The following is a 26440-nucleotide window of genomic DNA, read 5'->3' on the forward strand; positions in this document are numbered from 1 at the left end:
AAAAACTAAATTTAAACTCCAAACCACAAAAAAAAAAAAAAACAGATGACCAAAAAATGCCACTATGGCTAAATAGAGTTTAAAGGTGGTTAGAGGCAAAAAGGCATCCTTTAAAAATTGGAAATCAAATCCTACAGAGTAAAATAGAGAGGAGCATAAACTCTGGCAAGTCAAGTGCAAAAGTATAGGTAGGCAGGCCAAAAAAGAATTTGAAGAGCAACTAACAAAAGCCACAAAAACTAATAGCAATTTTTTTTTAGTACATCAGAAGCAGGAAACCTGCCAACAGTCAGTGGGTCCAAAGGAGTACTCAAGGAACACAAGGCTGTTGCAGAGAAGCAAAATGACTTCTTTGCATTGGTTTTCACTGCAGAGGATGTGAGGGAGATAGGCTCAGAGGTGGGTTTCTTTTGAGGTGACAAATCTGAGGAACTGTCCCAGACTGAGGTGTCAATAGAGGAGATTTTAGAACAAATTGATAAATTAAACAATAAGTCACCAGAACCAGTTGGTATTCACCCCAGATTTCTGAAGGAACTCAGATATGAAATTGCAAAGCTAACAATTGTGTTATGTAACATATTGCTTAAATCAACCTCTCTACCAGATGACTGTAGGATAGCTAGTGTAAAGCCAATTTTTAAAAAAGGCTCCATAGGCGATCCTGGCAATTACAAGCCGGTAAGTCTGACTTCAATCCCAGGCAAACTGATTGAAACTATAGTAAAGAACAAAATTTTCAGACACACAGATGAACACAATATGTTGGGAAGAGTCAACATGGCTTTTGTAAAGGGAAATCATTCTTCACCAATCTGTTAGAGTTATTTGGCAGTGTTAAGAAACATGAACAAGAGTGATCCAGTAGATATAGTGTACTTTGATTTTCAGAAAGCCTTTGACAAGGTTCCTCACCAAAGGCTCTTAAGCAAAGTAGGCAGTCATATGGTAAGAGGGAAGGTCCTCTGTTGGATCAGTAACTGTTTAAAAGATAGGAAACAAAGGTAGGAATAAATGGTTAGTTTTCACAATGTAGAGAGGTAAATAATAGGGTCCCCCAAGGATCTGTACTAGGACCACCGCTGTTCAACTTTATTCATAAATGATGTGGAAAAAGGTGTAAACAGTGAGGTGGCAAAGTTTGCACACACAACAAAATTACTCAAGATAGCTAAGGCCAAAGCTGACTGCGAAGAGTTATAAATTGCTCTCATAAAACTGGGTCACTGGGCAACAAAATGGCAAAGGTCTATAAAATCAAGAATGGTGTGGAGAAAGTGAATAAGGAAGGGTTATTTTACTCCTTCACATAATACACAAGCCAAGGGTCACCTGATGAAATTAATAGACAGCAGGTTTAAGACGAACAAAAGGAAGTACTTCTTTACACAATACACAGTCAACCTGTGAACTCATTGCCAAAAGATGTTGTGTAGGCCAAAAACATTATTGGGTTCAAACAAGAATTAGATAAATTCATTGAGATTATGTCCATCAGATGGCCAGGTATGCAACCCCATGGTATGTGTGTCCCTAAGCCTCTGACTGTCAGAAGCTGGACCTGGACAACAGAGCATGGATCACTCAATAATTGCTCTGTTCTGTTCATTCCCTCTGAAGCATCTGGCATTTTCAGAAGACAGGATACTAGGCTAGATGGACCGTTGGTCAGACCCAGTATGACCATTTTTATGTTTATGTTCTTAACATGCCATTGCTTATAGTATTACAGAAACATCGTACTAGGGGGTTTATAGTTACGTTGAGTACAGTTTACAGGATGTATTGTCTTGATTAAAAAGTCGATCAGCCTTTGGGAAATAAAGGTGCTTTCAGTGAATTGTTGACTTATTGCCTTATTCTTAGAACCAGATCCAAAAATTCCACCAAAGGGTTACCCTGAAAATTTTTCAACTTATTTAAGTGATGTATATTATCTTTCTCAGGTAAGATTCTTTTTTCCCCACACCACCTCTGTTTAAAAATAAAATCCATCAGTTATGTTTTCTTCACCCTTCTAAAATCTGTCCATTCCATACTCTTCACAGATGCTAAATCAACCAGTCTTTCAACCCCCACCATTTCCCCCTCTTTCTCCCTTTCACCTGGTAAATAATGGATATTCCACCTGCTGCCTCCACTGCTGTTGGTAGGAGGTCTCGTGCAATGTTTGCAGGTGGCAGTGTAAGCAGGTGGGTGGTTTATTGGGTGCAGAAAAGGTCCCTTCTGTTGGTGGCCTGGATAGTTGGCTTCCTAGGGGAGCAGCAGCTGGTTTAGTCCCTTCTCTGAAGAAGACTGAAAACTCTTAACAAGCAGAATAGGCTATAGCATTTATGGGTCCCAGAAGCTGTTTTTGGCAACAAAAGGCTCAGAAGTGCCTTCTAGTTCGTGGGTGGTGATAACGGTTTAAAAAAACAAAAGAAAACTTTACAAAGACTGTAAACCATGCAAGCATCCAAGCTGGTAGTTTATTTGTTCAGATACTGGAGAATAAAATATTTAATTTGTAATATTTTGTCAATGGATATCAAATAATTAGTTTCATTAGTTACTACTGTATTATGTTCCAGTGGCTGGTGTTGCATGTCTGAGTTAATGACTCAAGATTGTTGAAATAACAGGTTCAATTGGAATTATTTAATTTGAGATTATTAATCAGAGATTAGTACTGTACTCTACAGAATACAGAAAGAATAGACACATTAACCACTCTGTGTTGTCAGACTGAGAGCTGAATGTGTGTCCATCCGGCATCTAGAAGTGGGACACAGTTTTCATTCCCCCAACTAAGTTTCCATACCAGTACTACTATATAGGGTTTCAGACAAAGGAAACCTCGTTGCCAAGAATATTCTCTCAGACATATCTGTTGTGATGTCATTTATATACATTCTCAGTTCACCTGATTTATGTGTGAAGGAATGATTATTTACAGCTAAGAAGACTAACACTTCTTCAAGATAATATCTCTCAGGGGGTCATTGTTACCCCACCATCATTCTTCCCTGTTGATTCTCCTACAGAAAACATCTGCTGCAACAATCATCCCTTATTAGTTTCCCAAGTGTATATATACTTATGTAAGCATTTTGTATATATGTTAAGGAGGTGGTTTCCAAGAAGTTGTATGGACATGAAGGCACCCAATATTGTTAAAATGCAACATAATGAATAAATTCCTGAATAGGGTTACTTATCAGTCAAGGACCAGTGCTCTGGGCCTTAGAATTCAGAAATACTTTTTGTTGAAGATAAAGTTTATAAAGAATAGTTAATATATAAATGAATCAAATATACAAAGAAAGAAAGAACTAAAAGCATTAGTATTTACTAACAGGTACTAACACTGGAGAACCAGGAACTCCTCCTAATAATACAAGGTTTGCCATCAGGTCACCACTTTTCTCCTTCCTCCTACGTCCCCACCATACTCTTGTGCCCCCACCTGTGGCTTTAGACAAGTTTGTGCTTCAAATTCTCATCTGTGAAATGGGGTAATGACTTTGACTTCATGGTATGCTATCATTATTGAGTTGATATGGTTGAAAATCTTTGTTGGAACAGTTTTGTTGCACAATGCTGATTGGACAGCAGCTAAACATTTTGTGGGAACATTGCTTTTGTCAGAATTTTAGACAGTAAATTGAGCTTTTGATAAGGTCAAAACAAGTATTTCAGAATATTTCATTTCATGAACAACTTTGAGATTTTGAATTTTTGGCTCAGTTGGGCAATACATGAAATTTCAAAATCTTAGAATTTCATGTGGGATGGTGTGCTCTGCCAAGATGGAGGGTTCATAATGTGAAATCTCGGTAGCAAGAAAAGAGCTTCAGGACGAAGAAATGCCCACACAGTTAGTTTTATTCAGGCTGCTAGTTGTCGTTACAATATTTTAAGCTGCTGGAAATCAGGCGCTTACCACAAAAAGAGCAGGGAAGCCCATCACCACCCTATAAGCAAGTTGCAACCAGGGAGCAGACCTGCCACATAGCATTCACTGGTACCTCTATAGAGAGCTTCGGGTAGGGCTGCACCCAGGGGTTCCATATATACCCTCTCCCCTAATCCTAGCAATAAGATCATTGGTTACATCTCAATCCATTTAGGGATTGGGTCTTAACGCTTGTTATTCCCTTTTCTATTGGCAGTTAGCTAGGGACCAATCCTCAACAAGCTGCGGTTAGTTGTTTACTGCTAAAGCTGGCCTTTAGTCAGTTTAAACTCGTTCTGCGGTCAGCCTACTTCTGTTTTCATCCCAAGGGTATTTCCAGCTCCAGGCCCTGAGGGTATTTCCTGGTATTTCTTGCCATGCTAAGCTGTCCTTGCATTACAATACTCTTGCGAGCTCTACAGATGGAAATTCCATTTTTTGGCCAGCTCTGTAAGTTAGGGGACTAAATTCACCCATGATTTGCAGTGGCATGCTGGTCCTGAGAGGAGTTATGGTGATGCAAGTTGTTTGCAACCCCTACTCTGCTTGGGGTCTGCAGGTCACCTACAGTCCAAGCAATGGGTGCTGCTAGCTCTGGAGGAGGGCATGGCCAAGATGCTCTGGAGATGTGCTAAATCTGCACATCCCTGCACAGCCTCTGCTGAAGAGGGATTCCTATAGGGCCTTGACTGCAATTTAAAATAACCTCTGGGAAAGTTGGTGTGCAAATGCTGTCTGAACTGTACCAGATGTGAAGCTCTCCCAGGGATGTAGGAGATGTTCTTGAAAGTCTCTCTCTCTGTGTGAATAATAAGGTTTCATACAGTTTCACGTACAGTTGGTCTGGAATAGCATCACTGAAGTATTAATTCCATCTGGACACCATTCCAAAAGTATCTGAACAAGCATCATCTGTTTGTTTTCTCTATATGGGGATTGTTTTAAGAGAATCTTCCAGAGGATCCATCTCATTTGGAGACTCTGACCTTGCTGCATGTTTGACCTAAACTTGTCTTTAAAAAGAGAGAGAAGAGGTCATGCCAAAATCTAGGAGCGTTCTGGAATTTAGAACCTATCTGGTTGAAGACTCTCTAGAGTTTTTCACACTTGTAGGATTAAAAACTCAAGTGTACATTTATTAATAAAGATTTATTACACATTTTTGGATTTGATTGTTCTTTGGTCCTTCTATTCTAAGTAAGTATTTACCTGTGTGAATGTATGGGATTATTAGCACCATTATCCTCATCCAGCATTATTTCATAGATGTTTCAAAAAGCAAAATACAGCTCTGCTCTGATTAAGACATGGATCTGGAACTCAAGGTAAGTTCATAAGCATTTGAGAAACCATAAATTTTAGAACAGTAAAACTGTCAAGTTTTGAAACTTGGGAGGTGGGAAACTATTTTGAAACTTGCAGGGGTGGAAAGGTGCCATGTGTAGGAAGCGGTGAATTTATAACAGAGAAAAGCATCTCAAACAAGACATGCTGATATTGTTACTAGTACAAATATGCACTACCATGTACTGCCTTTGGATTATGAACAACAAGTTGCAAAGACAGACTGTTTCTTCAGGCATGAATAATAATTCTGGGAAGTATACCCCTTCACCCTCCGACCTAATGGAAAAGTACTATATTGAGCAACATCTATTTTATTTTCAGGCCCTTAAGCATGCATTGCAGACTAGAGGTTTAAAAATATCTAACATAAAGACTGTACAGAGAGCCCCTTCAATGTTTTAAATTAATAATTGTATTTAATTCGGTGTAGTACCACTACATTGTGCCTCTGTGTGACTGTATTTTAACTTACATTTATTTCAGGTGCCTTCAGGGTTTGACAAAGAACATTTCCAGATATGTTGCAGATATTAAGCCTCTGCCTCCCAACATAAAAGATAAGCTGATAAAATTAATGAGTATACAAGGGCGGATAACTGATTCAAATATCAGTGAGGTAAGAACCCTTCTAAGTTCACTTCAGCCATCTCTTCACGTTCATGCCATTTTATTACACAGCTGAATATAAAATAATGAACTTTAACTAAATTATGTATACAGTTCAACAAGTGAGCCCAGGACCTCTTACTATGTAAACTTCCCCTCATTCCTACCTCCTAAAGCGATCTCTTGCTATTTCATGTCATGCCAAACCTTGATTGAAGGGCTGATTTTATCTGTCTGTAAAGCTCCATAAATGCCTACAACCCTGCATAAAAATAAAGAAGAATATGGACACAAGTCAGTGAAAAAGTTTTCTAGTTGACTTGTATATCATCCTGTTTTGGATCAGTTGTCCAGTCTACACACGTGAGTATAAGATGCTGTGTAATTTATGAAAGGACTCTGAAGCAGTAGCACTTTGTACATCATGTTGCCATCAGTTTCTAATAAAGCTGTCTGACTTACATAAATAAGTGTATAACATGCAAATTAATAGCCGTTGTAAACTCAATGACCTAATAGCTAAGCAGCATTTTTTAAAAACGTTCTGCAGAATATCTCTAGCAGGAATAGTGGATGATATGCCTGTTTGTCTGAGGCTGCTGCACGGAATGCTTCCTTTACAATCTGGCAGGATCAGCAGGTTGACTCTAAGGGCTTGTTCACACTGCCCCCGCGATTTGGCGGCAGTCAACGGGAGTTACGCAAACTGCGCAAAGTAGTTTGCGTAACTCAGGTCAACTGCTTCTGTGCGCTGTTTACACTGCGCTGAGCATTGGCTCAGCGTTACGCTACTTGAGGGGGTGGACTTATTGAGTCAACTTCCGGATCAATTGAGCGGGTCTCACTGACCACTCAATCGATCCTGAAAGATTGATCTAGCGGCAGCAAAAGTGTAAACATAGCCTAAGTGTTGGAGCCTGCACACTGCTGTTTCTTCTGGTAGCAATGGGAAAGCATTGTGACAGGAGCAGTTGCCAAAATAGGCTTCTACCAACAGGCATTTAAATAATGTAAGGTTCTCAGGAAAATATGAGATTCCTATAATCTTATATGGGGTTTAGGTCAATGATTTAGGATAAAATTCCATTAAATCCTGAGTTCTTTGAAGTGTTTTGATGAGGTGAGGGCTAGGAGTTCATTGGTTCAAACTTCTCTTATCCCAATTGCTCATTAATGCGTGTCTGTGTTCCAGAATGGAATTTATTAAAAACTTGGCCTTAGCTGTAAATTGGGATGTTTTGACATTTGAATCCTTTTATAACATCTCAGTCTCAAAGGGAGGCATAAGAATCATAGAAAACTGCAGGTTGACCTTGGTGAAATAGGAGGAATGAACAACTCCCAAATTCTTTCTCGCTTTGATCTGAGACCCATGCCAGGCTAATGCTAGCAGTTCCTGAAAGTCAAAATAATGAGACTGTGAGGCCAGGGGCAGCACACCAGAATTGTTTTGGAAAACTGAACAATAAAAATTTCACCTTCAACACACTACATTTCTTGAACTGTCATAAAAGTGTTTAAAATAAATAAATAAATAAAATTTTAAAAAATTGACTCAATTTTAATCTTATACATGTGGTTTCTTTTAACAAGCTTGCTGAATTGCTCTGAGCCATGTATTCGTCATTTTTGCGGTGAACAAACATTTCTAAGCAGCATAAGGGCTTTCTATAATTTTTTTCATATGTGAGTTGTGCATACATATGAGTAAAAGCAGTTTACAAAAACTCAAGCTCCCTCTTTTTTAATCCCATATTCTCCAACAGAGTGTCTCCTCCTTTTCATCTTTTCTTTTCTCATCTTTCTTAATCTATTTGTGACTTTCAACAGTTTATCACTACCTTCTCTTGGAATCTCTCTTCTCCTTGTACTTTCAGTACTCCTGTTCACTTCCTTCAGCAGTTCCTGTGTGTGACACCCTGTATCTGAAAACAATACCCCAAAACCCTCATATTCACTAATATCATATAATTATAATATGTTCTGTACAAAGTATGGCTTGTGTGGTATTATTTTAAAAGTCTTGATCTGCTAAACATTAAGATCCTGTTGGATTGTATGTGCTATCATAGCATGTGAAGTTATAAAATAGTGTTGTAAATGCTACTAGAACATGTGAGGTGGGAGCCACCTAAATCAACTTTTCAGGCACAATGATGAAGTAGCCAGATATGCTAATAGCCCGTCAAGGAAAGATTCCACTACCAGGAATTGTTTACAGTGAAGGCTTAACTGTAGCATGCACATTTGCAATGGGGTTGTTTGACCAATGGGAAGCAGCCGCCACATCACATGCATGGACTGTTCTAGCAAGCTGAAACAGACTATAAAAGGGGGAAGAGTGACATCAGAGCTTGGCTCAACGCCCCTACAGCTGCACACCTGAAGGGTTGTCTGGAAGACAAAAGGACTTTGAAAGGGGGGAGGGGAGTCGAGGCCCAGGCAGGGAAGGCAGCTTAGCCTGTGTTTTAGGAACTGCTTGCACCATCTCTCAGGGTGACGCATTGCTAATTCAAATCCTGTCAGTGTGTAGACACACTGTAGAATTTGGACTGCAATTTTATGTTTATTTCTTTTGGTAACTAGTTTTAATCTCTCTATACTTGCCACTTATAATCACTTAAATGCTATTTTTCTGTAATTAAGAAACTTGTTTTATGTTTTCTCTTAACCAGTGTGTTTTTGAGTGAAGTGTTGAGACAATTCAGCTCAGTAACAAAAGCTGGTGCACGTTCTGTCTGCTTTAAAGGAAGGGTGGATTGGACAATAAACTTCTCTGGTCAGGCTTTTGATTAGGGCTAGACAGTATAGTCCTGGGGTCCTGGACTGGGGAGCCAGCTGGAGTCTCTCAATGGCTGGGGAAAGCATTTATTGAACTGAGTTAGGTGTCTGGTGCCATCTGCTGTCGGGTTGAGTGATAACGGTCTGGAGAGGCTGTCTGTATGTCACCAGCGAGAGTATGGTGGAGAGCTCATTCCAAGCTAAATAGTTGATAAAGGTACTGTAGTGTTCGGTATTTTTATCTCAGTGGCAGGATGGAGCACACTGACAAAATGATTTCCGAAAGTACTTATTTATTACATGAGGTAGCGTAAGAAAGACAGAAGCGGAAGCCCTTCACCATACAGGAACAGGAGCTCCAGCACAAGTCTCGAAGTGAAATGTACAATGAAGATACAGTCAACCACAAGAATGTAAAGTAGCAACTTACAGATCTGCATGGGCATATTATACTAAAGGGAAGTGCCCATGCTTATGCATTGTTATTATTATCATGAGCTGAGCAACCGCAGCAGCAGCTGCAATTAGTGAACAGAGAAGTGAACCATAAAGCCAGGAAGAGACCCGCCAAGAGGATGCCTAATGCAATATACTCTTGGGGGGCCACTGATATAGTAGGAAGAGATCTATTTAAACGGGTAGAGGGGCGCTTACCAACGCAAGAACGAGGAGACCCATACTTCGTCCTGATAAGCGGGTGACGTCCGGGGAGCCGCCTTGACCGAGGCATCCGCTGTGGCTTCCACGGAGTCTCGGGGAGTCTCAGCTTGGGGAGACTCCCGGGGGACTGATATACTCCTTTTCCCCCCTCACCTTGCAGCAAGCCTTACCCAGTAATACATGACGTATATCTCAATCCCAGTAGGGATTGGACCTTAACACTTAGTTGCTATTAGTCTATTGGTAGTTAGTTGGGGACTTCCTGGAATAAGGTGACGTTAGTTGTTTACTTCAAAAAGAACTTAGCCATAGCCTCACTTCCCCTTTATTATTACTAAAATAGGAACCTTTTAGCTTTTCAAGCATTAACAAATGTCTGTGGTCGTCTCAGGATGCTCCAGACCCCAAGGCACTTCCTCCTCCGGCCTAAGGTCGGACAGAGGGCAGCGTTTGGGTTCTGCTCCTGAGAAGTCTTAACTCTTGCTTTTCTGGCTGCAGAAGCTTAGCATTGCTTTCAGGGCCTTGCTCTTGTCAAACTATACTGATTTCGCATTACAAAGTCTTGCGCGCCCTAACAGGTACCCAGCGGTTCCCCACTCCCAGGCTATACCCCAGGGGTTCTGCATTCAGAGACATACAGTCCATCCAAAATGTTGCTGCTGAATATCTTCTCCCACCACTCCAACAATGTCATTTATCCTTTCCCTTGTTCAGATCCTTTACTGGCTCTCCCATTATCTTCTACATTAAGTTTTGGCTTCTTGTCCTTGCATTTAAAACCCTACACAGCCTCATTCCTTTGTATTTTTCTATTCCATCTCTTTTCTCTCTGCTCTTCCTCAAGATTGACTAAAACTACCCTCATTGTATCATCCTTCTGCTCTTGATTTAATCCATTCTTCCATGTTGCTTCCTATGCTTGGAACAGTCTCCCATTTCATGTATGCTAATCTCTTCTTTCAATCCCGCCTTTTACAATATGCTTCTGTGAAGCCTTTTACTGTTGCTTTACAAAATAAAAATCTGTATTGCCTCAAGAGTTCATCTTCATTTAGTGTATTACATGTCTGAACTATTTCTGACTAGCTTAGACCATAAAATCCCTGAAGGGAAAAATGGATCGTGTCCCATACATTATATAGTGCTGAGCATGCTGATATTCAATAAATATTGCCTAGTAAAGCTCAGTGGAAAGCAAAAACTAAAAGAAAAAACCCCAGGAAATTAAAAGTCCATGACTAGGGAAGTTTTCTTTATTAGTGTGGTTAGCGTTTAGCATTTTTACTATATTGAGTATTCTTGAGTCCTACACAGTTTTTTCTCTTAAAAATCTTGATTATTTATAGGATTTACTGTATTGTTACAGAACTAGCAGCTTGCTGAGAACTCCATATCACTCTTTTTGGTTGTGTAGTACCTTCTGGTCCCAGACCCCATCATAGTTATTTTTTAAGGAAAACTAATGATTAAGGAGAAGTCATGATTTTGAATATATTGACAATATTTGGTTAAATTTAAACCTGCTTTACTTTAGGTATGAGTCAGAAATCTTACTGAGACAAGACTTTAATGTGAGTAACGTAAAAGATTGTTCATACTGCTTATGTACGAAGAGTAAAAAGTAAACAAAAATTGTTAGCAATTTGTTGACACATTTATTAAAGTTCATAAGTGCTAGAACTAGGGTTGAGAGGGGGTACTACCACACCCCATGCTTGAAGTGGTTTCCATTATATGCAGGGTTTACAGTTTGGTTCAATGGCTCTCAGCACTCCCACTGTAAAAACTGTTCCAGCACCCCTGTTAAAATATGAACTTGGTGGTGAAAGAGTCTTCAGGATCAGTCCACTTGATTGGATTTTTTAATTAATTAGTTAGCACAGTGGTTCCGAACCCATGGCCCGGGGTCCAAAAGTGGCCCGTGAGGGCTTTCAGAGTGGCCCCCCGCTCCCCTCCTACTGGCTGTGGAAGGGAGCTTGGGCCTAAGGACCAGGCGGAGCGCATTGCCGCAGGGCTACAAGACCAGTGCAGGCTCCTTGCTGAAGCCAAAGGGATGGGAGATCAGCACTCCCCTCCCCGTGGCTGTAGCAGGGAGCATAGCAAAGCGCTCTGCCTGGGTCCATAGGCGCTGGGATCCCTGCTTGAGCCAGAGGGAGGGGAGCACTGATCTCCCGCCCCTCTGGCTACAAGAGAGCCACTGCCTAGGGACCCCGGTGGAGTGCACAGGGCTACAGGACGCGTGCGTTTTCCCTGCTGCAGCCAGGGGGATGGGAGATCAGTGAGGAGAGAGGCAGCCTCCTCCCTGAACTCCTTCCATCTGGCTGCAGTGGATTGGGGGGCTGCTGGCAGAGACTGGGTTCAACAATGATACCTGAATTGTAACAATATATGTGGCCCTCGAGCCAAAAAGGTTGGGAACCACTGTGTTAGCACATAACCGAGGAAGTTAACACAGTCAGTGAGAAGCAATCCCACTGCAGGTGCCAGGCAGCTTGTGCTCTTTGTCTGCTTCTGTAGTTGGCTGAGAGCTTAACATGCTTATAGAGGAGCTGGGTACAGTTTCATCCATCAGTACTGCCTTTTTTTTTTAGTTATTATTTTCAGCACATTTTCCAATACATTTCTGATTACACAACCAGATATCTGTTGTTTACTTATCTTTTTGGTAAATCCATCAAATTTTGCTAATGTACACGCCTGTACTTCTTTTTTTAGTATGGTACGTTGCTAAAAGTACTTATTCCTTCTAACAGGCTAGCATTGTCTTGTCTTGTCTTAGCATGACTCCCAAAGCATCATGGGGAGGTGTGGCTCATGGGCAAGCTATAGGCCTTATAAAAGTCTGGTTCATACATCAAAAAAAATACAATAGTGGTGTGATTATAGGTGTTGAAATATAATGCCCAGTGCCCAGTTTAGCATGGTGTCTTACTTGTAAGGGGTATCTTGGCCATGTCTGGGGAGTTGAATTATGCTAATGTAATGCCAGAGTTATCATACATGTCTGTGCCTTATCACTACAGATTGAAGAAAGAATAAGTTGATGGAAAAGTCTTTTTCCACTTTTGAGTATTGGTCTGGATGACATCTCTGCATAGGTGTTAATTGTGTATGTGATGTGGACATTCCGATTGGAAGACCAGTATCTACTTCAATAGTAGTTCAGTCGGGGTGAAATTTAAAAAGGTGGTATATGTAGCTCTCCTCTTCACCCCCAATGAAGCTATGAGGTTAAAGTATCAGACCTTCCATTGCCTTGGATTTTATTTTTATAAGACCCCTGCTTGGGGACCCCACATGAAAGTCAACCTACAGTCTTGTGGGACTGAGGAGGCTTAGTTAATAAGGAATGCCTTTTGATCCCACAAACGTTAGCGGTTGTGTTTATTTCTGAATGCGTGTGAGTCTGCGTGTGAGAGATTGAGACAGCAAGATCAAATGGGGCCAAGTATTTTGAGATTTTATTGGCATTTGTTAGACAAAGGGACTTACCTGTTTGGGAGCCAAGGAGTGGGAACATTGTAGCTGGTTGTAATGGACTTTTGCCTGTGATTAGATTAATTTCTTATTAGAAGGACAAGAATTGATCATACATAGAAACTGAACTGCTCTCTAACCCCAGAAGGTAGCCTGTCGCCTCAGATGTTGCATATGCTCTGTAGAGAGGATTTCAGTCCCCAGGACTCTTAGCCTGGCACCTTTCAAAAGAATACTTTTGAAAATCATATGTAATCTCTAATGCAATAATCATAGATTAAAATGTGCACATTTATGGTACACCATGTATAGTTTGATGGAAATACTGTGTTTACATTACAGATATTGCACCCTGCAGTGGAGATGCTAGATCTTAGAGATTGTGATATATCAGATAGTGCCCTGCTGCAACTTTGCAACTGCAAGCAACTGAAAAAAATTAACTTAAATTCTTGTAAAGAAAACAGACTAGCCATCACTTCAGAAGGTATGTTGCCTGTACAGATGGAATTTGAATCTGCCTGCTATTTTCTTTCTTTTGTTAGGAGAGTTATAGTAAATTGTGAAAACAATTAGGGTAAATACAGTATTAAATATACAGACTTTGGTGAAGTCATTTTAATCAGTTATACACCAAGATATTACATTCCTCATGAATTTGTTTAATTTCATGTTTCTTGGTTAAAGTATATTCTTAGTAGAGCTGGTCGAAAAATTTTCAGAGGAATATTTCCATCAGAAAATGCAATTTTGTCAAAATCCAAATGTTTTGCAGAGAATGTCAATTTCTACAAAATTTTCAATAGGAAAATGTTGAACTGTTTTGTCTGTCATTTCATATCGATAATGTCAGAATGTTCAATTTTGATTTGATTTTTTTGTTTCGTTTAAACTTCTATTTTATCATTATGTTTATATTGCTGTGACATTATCAAAATGATTAAATATTTCCTAAAATTTTTTTAAATTTCTGTTTTTGCTGTGAATGTCAAAATGTCAACCTTTTATTATAATTAGAAATGAAAACAAATTTTGAAATGTCAGAATTTTCTGCAGAATAGAAATTCCATTTTCTGACCTTCTCTAATATTTAAAACAGTTTATAAACTGGTAGGGTGAAATTCTGGTTCCTCTGAAGTCAATGACAAAACCCCCATTGACTTCAATGGAGTCAAGATTTCACCTGTTGTATTAACCAAAACAGAATTTGAAAATAAATAAGAAATCACATGTGTTTACAGAAGTTTTAAAGGAATTAATTTAACACACCTGGTTAAAACTTATCAAGAAATTGCACATCAAATTGCAATATACCAAAGTCATTGCAAATTACAGAGTGTATACTGTCATGGCTAACTTTTTCCTTTGATACAGCAGATACTTTCTTTTGCCTATAGTCTCCCTCTGGTCCATCTGACAGAAAATCCAGAATCCATATTGCCTGTTTTTCAGTTTATTTAGAAAATTATGGTTGCCCCAAGATGCTGCCAGATAGGGTTATCAGCAGTTTCTCTAACCACTTGTTTTCTTGGATTTCAACTACAGAAGAATCTGGCATGCTCCACATGGTTTTGTTTTGAAAAGAGACTTTTATTAGAGGATAAAAGCTGTCCAGGTTGTCGTCGTCCTTTTAGGTTCTTTGCAGTCTGAATGCCAAGTATAAACCGTATAAGGTTTTATTGTTTTGTGTAAGTTACAAATGTATTACTTAAAATTTATGAACTTTAGCTCCGCAATTGATTTTGCATAATGGGTCCCTATGCGCGCCCCAATGTCTATTGCGGCTAACCCCTAACAAATAACATCACAATTTTGTACTGTGGGTGATGTATTGCAGGGTGCCCCTTTAACCATTAATCAGTAATCAATAAGTGATATTTTCCTGAGTTTGAATTCATTCAGTAATTAAAGAGACCTCAGATAACTGCGCTTGATTTAGTTGGTCAATGCATGACAGAAAAGTATACTGTACCAAAATCTGGAGGACCAAGCCTTGCAGCCGATGACTGTCTGATTTTGATACTGTCTGGTTCTGTTACATGCTTACAGCTTTGCATATTTGATAATGGGCTCTTCAGCCTAGCAGAGAAAGGTATAACATGGTCCAATGGCTGGAAACTGAAGCTAGACAAATTCAGACTGGAAATAAGGTGTAAGCTTTTACTAAGGATCGTGGTAGATTCTCTGTCACTGGCAATTTTTAAATCAAGATTGGATGTTTTCTAAAAGATACGCTCTAGGGGTTATTTTGGAGAAGGTCTATGGCCCGTGTTACACAGGAGGTCAGACTACATGCTCACAAAGGTCTCTTCTAGCTTTGGAATCTGAATGATATATCTACCTGAGCTGTTTTCATTCTCCTTTCTGCTTTTCCACATATAGATCATTTTTATTATATTTAGTAAAATTCCAGCTCTATGATTGGACATTTGTTTACTTGTGCCCTTTTGGGGGTCAAATCACATTTTTCTAACTCAAACATTGGTTAGTTGTTGTGGCTTGTACATTTCCTACAAAATTGCTTGCTAAAAACATTCTATTCCTTACCTAACAATTCTTACAAAAATATTGCCAAGATTATCATATCTTTCTCCGATAATTCTAGCAATCTAATGTTTTCCCCTCTTCTTAGCATGACTGCAGAGCATTATGAAAGTCTGGCTCTTAGGCAAGCTATAAAGCCTTCTGAGGGTCTGGCTTATAGGCGAGCAACTCCCAGAGACTGCTTCAGCCTTACACTACTAGGGCTATGCTTGTGAGGCATTCAAGTATACTATGTTTTTGATACATTAAGTCCTGAGCCTGCATCAGAATCTGATGGAACAGTCCTTTGCCCCTGTATGGGTTAAGTTTTTAATCACCAAAATTCAGACACTGGCTACTCGTAGTGGTGTTACCAATGTATGTGTGTCTGTATCCCAGTTTATCCCCAGCCCTTGGAACTGCTCCTTGGGATAAGAGGTAGTTGTCAGTTCAGCCACTCTACATGATACCAGGAACAGTGCCTTTCATAAGTGATATACATTATCTTTTAAGAAAGCCTTTTTGCCATTATTTAAAGTGCTTCTTTACACTGGAATTAGTGTGAAATGTAGTGGAGCTTGAAGTAAAAAAACCGTATTTTTTGTACTCTTTCATTTCTTCTGTTGAAATGTGGTCTGAACACAGACAAATAATGATCTTGTTGTAAACATTTGGTTTTCTCTCATCCAGTTGTATATTGCAAGACACATAGTTAACTATTGCAGGCCTAGCACAACAAAGGAAAACTTCGTTAATAACTAATTCATCTTAGCTGCTTCAGCCTATTTTAATTTTATGATTAATATGTAATGATTTGTATTGATTTTTAGAAAATTAAAGCATTCCTATATAGCTCACCATGGTAAGAGTATTTCACATTGTGTTACTTGTCTCAACATGGAGTTATTGACATCCCTATTTTCTGTAAACTGTGTATTGTTCCCTGACACTAAAAACAAAAAAAAATATTTGAGTATCAAGATCTGTGGAATGATACTTAATTAGAATGGAATTGTTGCTATTTGAGCAGCTTTCTTACATTTTTTCCCTCTTCTATATATGTAATAAGGACAGAGGTGAGTCCAAATTGAAAAAGAGTGGAACTTCTTAGGACAATCACAAATATGGCTCCAGACATATCCAAAGATTCACCTTAATTTTCTTTATAGCATAAGAGCCTCCCTCCTAAATGTGTTGAATATTTGACTGAGATATATGTTCGTGTGTCTGCAGATAATTGTATCCTAAGCCTTTTAACATCTGGCCTTCTTCATTAGCATATTAAATGCCTCTGTTACCTGCAATAAACTAGGTTTGTGAAGGCAGACAGACTATCAGGACGCAAACACTTTCTCTCAAGGCCAACTTTTTCTAAAAGACCGAGGATTGTTTTTTTCCCTTTTTGGTATCTAGAAATTTAGCACTTAGTAGGTTATTTTCTATTCTTTTCACATTTCTAATAGGTTAATTTTTGCAATTCACAAATCCAAAATAAGAAAAACAGGTTTCAGTTTTAATCTTCATTGTAATTATTTCTAAGTAAATTTTTATTTTAAAAAAAACCAGCTGTCTTAAGTTTGACATTACTCTTAAATACCTTGCAAATATTTTACAGCTGCAAACGTTAAGAAAGTTGGTACTGAAGTGAAATGTACTAGCAGCTTCACTTCAAACTATGTATTCTTTCTAATATTTCTTCTAACCCTATTACCTTCAAATTTTGAACCGTACATATTGAGATGTATATTTGCTCCTGCCTGTGCTGTATCAGATCTATGGCTAAATACCGGAATTCATTTTCTGAGCTCTCTAGACTGCACCTTTCATGAAAGCTAGATTATAACTATTTTGTAGGTGGTTTTTGTTTTGGGGGTTTTTTTCGTTCTCCAGAAGCTTTTTGATGTGGTGGTGAGGTGCTACATAGAAGTATTCTAAAGAAATATAAGCAAAACCATAAACTAAAATAAAATCAAGGTATTCCATACATAATCATTTGGTAGTTCTGAAAATTTCTTGTTTAGTGCTAATGAAAGGCCCAGTTCTTTTTTATTTAAGTTAATGGGAGCAGCACTGAGCCCAGAATTACTGTCTAAAAAAGAATGCTAAACACAAAATCCAACATGTGTTCTTGGTGAAGGTTTGTTTTTTTTGCTTCAAATATTTAATTATAATAAGAAAAGAAATAAACAGAATGAGTGAGTTTGTGTATATAGGTATACCTATTATATAATATAGATTTAGGCCCACCCCCATTGCTCACTTTTCTCCCCTCCCTCCCTCCCTCCCCTCCTTGCTTTCTGGATCATCTCCACCTCCCTGTTCTCCCTGCAGCTGGGTTCCTTCTGCTCCAGGCCAGGGCTGGGATGACAGCTGCTGCAGCCTGACAAGGAGCCTCCCTGCAGGTAGGAGGCAGCCCCGGCTGAGCAGGGACTGGCATGGGTTAATGTCCCACAGTAACCGGACTTTTGGTGTCTGGTCAGTACATCTGACTGGATAGTGCCAGGTGCCTTTTTTGACCAGACTTTCCGGTTGAAAATTGGGCACATGGCAACTGGACACAGAAGCCAAAACACGGACTGTCCGGGTAAAAACCAGATGGTTGGAAACCCTATATGGAATGACCCCCTGCTCAGAGAAGCAGCCTCGTTAAATAAAGTCTCTTCCCCTCAAATATACCAAGAAGTCTATTATCTACAGCCAGGCACTCAGATACCACAGAATCTGTTCCAAGCAGAAAGTCTGGGCTATACATTTTAACACACTTAAAACTGCCTTCACCGAACAAGGCCACACCACTAGACAGGTAGACTGCATCATGGAATAGATCACCAAATACCCCATGTGAACCTGCTTCAGTACGGAAATAAACCCCCCTCCAACCGCACACCCTTACTTGTCACCTACCACCCCACGCTGGAACCCAGACAGGGCATCCTTTAACCATTGCAGCCCATATTCGACGGGGACCGCAACCTGAAAGGAATCTTTCCTGAACCCTCTCTTCTGGCCTTCAAAAAAAATCCCCAGCCACTCCATGCTCATCATTAGAAGTCAGCTCCCTACAAACAAGGGAACACCAATCAAAGAGGCACTATACCCTGACAGAACAGATGCAAAACCTGTAAACTTATCTAACTATTCCCCCATCCTGCTGTCTTTTTTCCCCTTCTCCCCATGACCTCAGGGGTGTTAATGGGCAACTTCACCTTGAATGGTCCCTTGAAATATGTGTTAACTGCTTATGCTAATCAATCAGTTCCAACTTGTATTTAGCTTTGACGCTCTGAGTATGTTTCCCAGACCTGAAGAAGAGCTCTGTATAAGCTTAAAAGCTAGTCTCTTTCACCATCAGAAATTGGTCCAATAAAAGATATTATCTCACCCATTTTTTCTTTTTCCTCTTCAGTCAGGTTGTCAAATGTAGAATCTGCAGGTCTCCTAGGTGTGTGCTAAGGCAGGAGATTTTAGCCACCTACTCCTTAGACTAGTTTCTGCATAAATTCCATTCAAAGTCAAATGTCCTGCTGGTAGAAAACCCATTGTTCCAGTTGGGAAGAGTCATTTGGTGTTGATGGGTGTTAATGGCTTGCTCATTCTTAGCCCTCTTCAAAGCCACCATCCCCTGGCATGATCACACAGCATCCAAAATAGACTGACCCTGCCAACACCATGTGGCTGTCTTAACCCAAGATAGAGGTTACAGTCATGCAAAGTGGAGGTTACAGTCACGTAATAACATTCTCAAAACATGTTCCAGACAACCGCACCCCCCACAGCTGCCAGACTAGGCTAGTTGGCTTATGTTATATTCAGTGAAATCAGCAAGAAGATCTTTTGCACAGCCAGACTTTCTGTGATCATCTAAGGAGAGTGAATAGGGAAAAGCACTGGGGAAGATAGATAAAGAGGCAATATCATATTTTTCTGTCTTATTATCTATCCCTTGCCAAATGATTCCCAACATTGTTAGCTTTTTTGACTACCACGGTACATTGAGTGGATGTTTTCAGAGAACTATACCTAATGACTCCAAAAATCTTTCTTGAGAGAGAACCACTAATTAAGACCTCCCTCTTTTTATATGTACAGTTGGGATTGTGTTTTCCCATGTGCATTACTTTGCGTTTATCAACATTAAATTACATCTGCCTTTTTGTTGCCCAGTCACTCAGTTTTGTGAGAACCTGTTGTGACTCTTTGCAGTCTGCTTTGGACTTAACTCTCTTGAGTAGTTTTGTATTTTCTGCAGATTTTGCCACCTCACCATTTACCCCTTTTTCTAGATCATTTATGGATATGTTGAACAGTACTGGTCCCAGTACAGACCGCTGGGGGACACCACTATTCACCTCTCTCTATTCTGAAAACTGATAATTTATTTCATACCCTTTGTTTCCTATCTTTTAACCAGTTACTGATCCAGGAGAAGACTTTCCCTCTTATTACATGACTACTTATTTCGCTTAAGAGCCTTTGGTGAGGGACCTTGTTGAAGGCTTTCTAAAAATCTAAGTATACTATATCCACTGGATCACCCTTATCCACATGCTTGTGGATCCCCTCAAATAATTCTAGTAGATTGGTGAGGCATGATTTCCCTTTACAAAAACCATGTTGACTCTTCCCCAACAAATAGTGTTGATCTATGTGTCTGATAATTCTGTTCTTTACTATAGTTTCAACCAATTTGCCTGGTACTGAAGTTCGGCTTATCTTCCTATAATTGCTGGGATGGCATCTGGAGCCTTTTTTAAAAATTGGCCTTGCATTAGCTATCCTCCAGTCATTTGGTACAGAAGCTGATTTAAATGATAAGTTACATACCACAGTTGTTAATTCTGCAATTTCACATTTGAGTTCCTTCAGATATCATCTGTTCTTTGTGACTTATTACTGTTTTATTTATCACTTTGTTCCAAAACCTCCTCTAATGCTTCCTCAAGCTGGGACGGTTTCTCAGATTTGTTACCTAAAAAGAATGGCTCGGTTTGGGAATCTCCCTCACAGCCTCAGTCATGAAGACTGATGCAAAGAATTAATTTAGTTTCTCCTCAATGGCCTTATCTTCCTTGACTGCTACTTATGCATCTCGATTGTCCAGTAGACCCACTGGTTGTTTAGCAGGCTTCCTGCTTCTGATGTACTTAAAAATTGTTTTGCTGTTATTTCCTAAGTCTTTGCTAGCTGTTCTTCAAATTCTTTTTTGGCCTTCCTAATTATATTTTTACATTTCATTTGCAAGAGTTTATGCTCCTTTCTACTTTATTCAATAGGATTTAACTTCTATTTTTTAAAGGATTCCTTTTTGCTTCTATCTGCTTCTTTACTTTGTTAGTTTTAGCCATGGTGGCACTTTTTTGGTCCTCTCACTATGTTTTTTAATATGTGGTATGCATTTAAATTGAGCCTCTATCGTGTCTATAAAAACTTGCATGGATTTCACTTTTGGCACTGTACCTTTTAATTTCTGTTTAACTAATTTCCTTATTTTTGTGTAGTTCTCCTCTCTGAAATTAAATGCTATTGTAGTGGGCTGATTTCTTCCCAAAGTGTAGCACCTTACATTTGTCCTTGTTGAATTTAATTTTGTTGACTATAAACCAGTTCTCCAATTTGTCAAGAGTGCTCTGAATTTTAGTTTTGTCTTCCAAAGTGCTTGTAACCCTTCAGCTTTGTGTCATCTTCAAAACTGATCAGTATGCTCTCTATTCTTAAGTTCAGGTCATTAATAAAGATGCCAAATAACACCAGACCCAGAACAGATCTCTATGGACTCCATTTGAGACATCTTTCCAATATGACATCATTCTATTAATAGTTAGTCTGTTTTGCCATTGGTTAACCAATCATGTATCCACTTAATGGTAGTTCTACCAAGCCTGCATTTCTCCAGCTTACTTATGAGAAAGTCATGTGGGACTGTGTCAAAACCCTAGCTAAAGTCCAGGTATATTATGTCCACTGTATTCCCCATATCTACCAAACCAGTTACCTTGTCAAAGAAAGAAATCAAGCTGGTTTGGCATGTTTTGTTAGTAAATCCATGCTGGTTGCTCATGATCACCCCTACATCCTTCAGGTATTTGCAAATTGAATGTTTTATGCATTGCTCTACTAGCGTCCCAGGTATCAAGGTCAGGCTGACTGGTCTATAGTTCCCCAGCTCCTCCTTTTCCCCCTTTTTAAAGATGGGTACTACGTTAGCCCTTCTCCAGTCTTCCGGGACCTCTCCTGTCACCCATGAGTTTATAAATATTATTGCCAGTGGTGCCGAGATTTCTATAGCTAATTCCTTCAGCACCCTCTGGTGAATAGCATCAGGCCCTGCTGACTTGAATTCATTCAAATCTGATGTTAATGTCAAAGTTATTTTGTTCAATTGGGCTGGGTGAGAAAGGGGTGTGTGGGTGGACTCTAATTTTCTAATTTGTCATTATTTTTCCCTGTATAATTGCTTTTGCGGTATCCATGAGCGTTACATTGGGCCTACATTAGGCATGTTGTTGTTACCAATATAATTATGTGTTAGCTACCTTGAGCTCTTCTAATACTAAGGAATGCTGTCATAGTAGTCTATTAATCTCCTGCTTTTTTTTATTCTTGAGTGATCTGGAATAGATTGAGGTCCAAAAGGACCAAGGAAGGCATGTTCTGAAATACTCAGTATCACATTTGAGAACTACAAGGAGCAATCGACAAAACACATGTCCTGTCAGTAGTAAGAATGGCTTCTGTTGGAGTAAAAGGACTAGAGCAGTGAGAGACCCCCAAAAATAAATAAACCTCTTGAGACTCCTAGCTCATATGTACATTGGGATATTATACCTTCTATCCATGCATGAAAACGTAGCGTGTGTCACCCTTTATAATAAGTTTACCCAGAGAGCTGAAATTGCATGATCTAGCTAAAAAGGACAAGCTCCTTGGATGTCTAAAGCAGTGATATCAGCAATTTCACACACAATTAACAGAAACCAGCCCTCTGTGTCTGCTCTTAGCTACAAACTTAAACTGGACTTTTAAAATGCATCATCAGGGGAGATCTCCTCCATCCCCCACCCAGAGTGTTAGTTCTTTTGATACGCTTATTGAATTCCCCTAATTTTTAGGGAAACCAACTTGACCTGAGCCTTCTGAAAAGAAGAAGTTGTGCTTTGGGGAAAACCATATATCTTAGCTGGATATCTCAGCGCTACACAAGGTTGTTATCTCCAACTCTGTTTCCTGTTTTTCTTTGAGACTACAGTCAGTTTTCTCAGCCTAACCCCAACCACAAATATTGTAATATGTATTAACAACAAAAGAAAATATACCTATTAACCTTAGGAAAAATTGGCACTCCCCCAAGAAAAAGAAAAAACCTCTTTCATTTACAAACTAGTACATACCCACTGATTGATTTATACAGTGTAATTAATTTCAACAGCAGCCAAAGCATGGATTTGAAGGTACAAATTTGCTGAGTGTTTGAATTTAATAAGACACAACTTAGTGAACATATGAATCTAATAGCTCAGTTTAAATGTTATTTAAGTACAACAATCGAGCAACACTTAATACAGCACTATACATAATATAGACAGGAAACATACATTCCAATCTGAGGCTGGGAAAGTGATGGGTAGCTCACTTCACTAATAACTAAACTTCCCCAAACTCATCTCTTACTGAGTGATTTAGAAAAAAGAAAATCCTTTCTCATACTTGGATTTTATTTTGAATCAATAAAGACAGTAACATTATAACTAATTTATCAATACAGGGACCATCTGTGACCAAAGTTAGCTCTCAATGCTTTGACATTAATGGCTTACTGTTATGTTGATTACAGAACACATCTGCTATGCCAAATATTCCTGGTACTTTGATCAATTACTGATCTGATCAATTACAGTGCATTTATGAGTATCCCATATCAATTACACCATTTGTTCATTACAACTCCCATCTATAGTAACAGGCATCCCTTTATGTTACAAAATGCTTGTTTACAGAAAAGAGACAAAGAAAATAACCTATTGACTGTGGAACTCTTTACATAGCTGATAAGCTAAAGACTTCAGACATCCATTATTTTACATTTTATATTTTACAAAAATATCAGTAATCAAGTCATGATAGAAATAATCTACTAAAGTAAATCCTGATAAGCTAAAATGCTCTCTCCATAGATCATTATCTTATTTATCATAGAAAAAAACTGCCGCATGCTGGTTATCAGCAGTCCCTTTCTGGGCATATGGACGAGGTCAGCTAAAGTTCAGTTTAGGTTCAGCTTGAATACAAAGAATTATAAATACAAGGCATGCTGGGACTTTGGTTTATCTACAAAGAATAAAGAGGGTTATGGTAGTTTGGTTCATTTACTAACAAGTTAAATCAATATAAGAGAGCGTTCATACTCAAAAGTTGCAGTGGTTTAACTTAAACCAGCAGTTCTCAAATTGTGGGTCAGGACCCCAAAGAGAGTCATGACCCTGTTTTAATGGGGTCACCAGGGCTGGCTTTAGACTTGCTGGAGCTTGGGGCTGACCCTGAAGAGAGGCTCAAGCTTCAGCTTCAGCCCTGGGTTGCAGGGCTCAGGTTACAGCCCCCCCACCTGGGGCTGAAACTCTCTTTGGCTTTGGCTCCTCTCTCCTTCCTCCCCAGGATGGCAAGACTTGGGCTTAGTCTTTGGCCCCCAGCCTGAGATGATGGGGCTTGGGCTCAGGCTTCAGGCCCCCCACCTCAGGGTCATGTAGTAATGTTTGCTGTCCGACAGGGGTCACGGTGCAGTGAAGTTTGAGAACCGCTGAACTAAACTGATTTGCTAAACCAGTGCAACTTCTGGATTTTTCTATGTGTAGACCTGCCCTTAGCTAAACCAGTTTAAACCAGTTATCTCATTTAATTGCATCTATGTAGGGGGCTTGCAGAGATTTAACTAGATCAATTAAAAAATCAGTTCAGTTAAATCAGTGCAACTTTTTGAATGTAGACTAAGCCAAAAGCCCATACAGACACGAGGGAAAATAGGTAAAGCAACTGTAGGCAAAGTAATAAATTGGAAAAGCTCAGAAAAATATTCTCTAATATTTTGTGTTATTTGTAAAAAATAGTATGTAAAAAAAGCCCAGGCACAGTGTGACTTTTGAATTGGCAGTCTCACTTTTATAAAGAAGTGTTACCCAACAAGAGATTTTTGAAAGCTTATTTACATAAGAATGACTTACTTTATTTTTTCAACAGGAGTCACAGCTCTGGCCTTGTCCTGCCCTTATTTACGTGAAGCCTCATTTAAGAGATGCTGCAATGTAACAGACAACGGAGTTCTTGCTCTTGCACTCAATTGCCAACTTTTACAAATAGTTAACTTGGGCAGCTGTTCAGGCATCACCGATGCATCCCTGCATGCGCTAGGACAGAATTGCCGATTTCTACATAGCGTGGATTTTTCATCTACTCAGGTAATTAAAATGGCAACAGTAAAAATATAAATGACAGTGACATAAATAAAATGAAGGGGGACATTTTATTAACTGCATTTTTACTTAGCTGTGTTTTTTAGTAGGTTTTTAAGTTTCAAAACCCCAAAGGCACATTTAGTTCCAGCCACTACTTCCCAGTGAAATGGTATTAAACATGTTCTCTCTTTTGATAATATTAAAAAATGTTTTCTCCAAATATGAGTTACTAGTAACAATATCTACCATGGAGCACAGATACATTTTTTTCACTATTAGGTATCAAAGTATGTTTTATGCTGCTGTTCGTGTTACCCTGTGCTATAGAAATGTAATCTTACACCAGTTAATTAAATTCTTGTGGCTAGAAGAACTAATTGGCCTGTATGTGGGGATAACATGATGAATTGTGTGAGGCGTAGAACCAGTAAAAGCATAAGACAAACTGTAAACACCTGATAAATAATTTTTTGCTTCTCAAGGTTCAGTTACTTTTGAAAGAAAGAGTAGAGAGTGCAAAACAAAAGGTATAAGTGACTGTGTACTCTGAGTCATCTGCTATGTTTATGAATTATTAATAACGTGATTAAGCTGGGATTTTGGTCCTGTGAAGAAAAAAAAAATCAGATAACATTAGTAAGTGTCCTGGCATTTTATGTGCCATCTAAAAGTAATTTTTTGTTTATGTTCTTCATTTTTGAGAAATTGCTTATTGTTCTAAACTACACAATGCGTAGAGGAAGGCACTGCCTCAGACCCACAGAGTTGAGAGTCTAATTTAGACAGATCTCACAGTTCAAATGGTTCCTTTGATTTTTTTTTCCCCCCCTTCATGCAAAGGCTTGTGAAAGTAATATGTGTTAAGAGACAGGATCTAAAGGAGAGAGAGTACTTGACTGCTTCACAAGAAGGAGGAAATTTCCAATCAGAGGGGGCAGCATAGAAGAATGCATGAAAATCAGAGTGAGAGAAGGATATCAGAAGAATGGTTGGGGGGGGGAGGTGCTGTGGATGGACTTAGGGGAGAGAAATGGGGATCAGGAAGAAATAGAGCAGACCTGTATGCAGGAACAGTGGAGAGCAGAGATTCTCAAACAACAGTGGGTCTCAGCTTGCTTGGGCTACAGGGGAGGTGTTCATTCCCTGATTCCCAGCCCTTTGCCCTCTGCTGGAGCAAAGGAGGGAGAGCATTTCCTGGTGTGGCAGCCAGGCCAGTCCACTTAGTTTGATGAGCATGGCACAGCTGGCCAATCGGGGGGGAGGCAGATGGTCATGACACAAAAAGAATTGCCTGAAGGGAGGAGAAATGACCGTGCTGTCAAGGGACGGGGGAGTGAAACCTGCACTGGGGGCTGCCTCAGAGACCAGGGGGCGGAGAATGGTGACCTTTGACCCCTAATCTAAACTTAACTATAATTCATATGCAAGCACGCTTAAGATAATGGTAATAATAAAAGCTATAATGCACAAAACATTTTATTTTAATAGTCTTTGCATAACAAATCCAAAATAGCAGATTTGTAGGGATTTTTAGTCTAATGGCATTGGCTCATCAAGACCATTGGGGAATGTATTGACGCAAATACCTTATGTAAGTAGTCGGAACCCTAATTATGGACCCCCTGGAATACCAAATACAGACAGGGAGCTGAGACCTTACAGATATGGA

General features: G+C 39.3%; 1 protein-coding gene across 2 annotated transcripts in view; it reads left to right on the forward strand.

The window, feature by feature from the left end:
• The window catches only part of AMN1 (antagonist of mitotic exit network 1 homolog), a 53172-nt gene that overhangs the window by 12815 nt on the left and 13917 nt on the right, over positions 1 to 26440 (forward strand). For both annotated transcript variants that reach the window (XM_067536180.1, XM_067536179.1), the window contains exons 2-4: positions 5765 to 5897; positions 13148 to 13292; positions 24557 to 24774. In XM_067536180.1, the coding sequence (XP_067392281.1) occupies positions 5856 to 5897; positions 13148 to 13292; positions 24557 to 24774 (405 nt within the window). In that variant the 5' untranslated portion in view covers positions 5765 to 5855. The remainder of the gene's footprint in view (positions 1 to 5764; positions 5898 to 13147; positions 13293 to 24556; positions 24775 to 26440) is intronic.

This window comes from Emydura macquarii, unplaced genomic scaffold (genome assembly GCF_026122565.2).
Source record: "Emydura macquarii macquarii isolate MOO-44397 ecotype Brisbane River unplaced genomic scaffold, CSIRO-AGI_Emac_v2 contig_3530, whole genome shotgun sequence".
NCBI lineage: Eukaryota > Metazoa > Chordata > Testudines > Chelidae > Emydura > Emydura macquarii.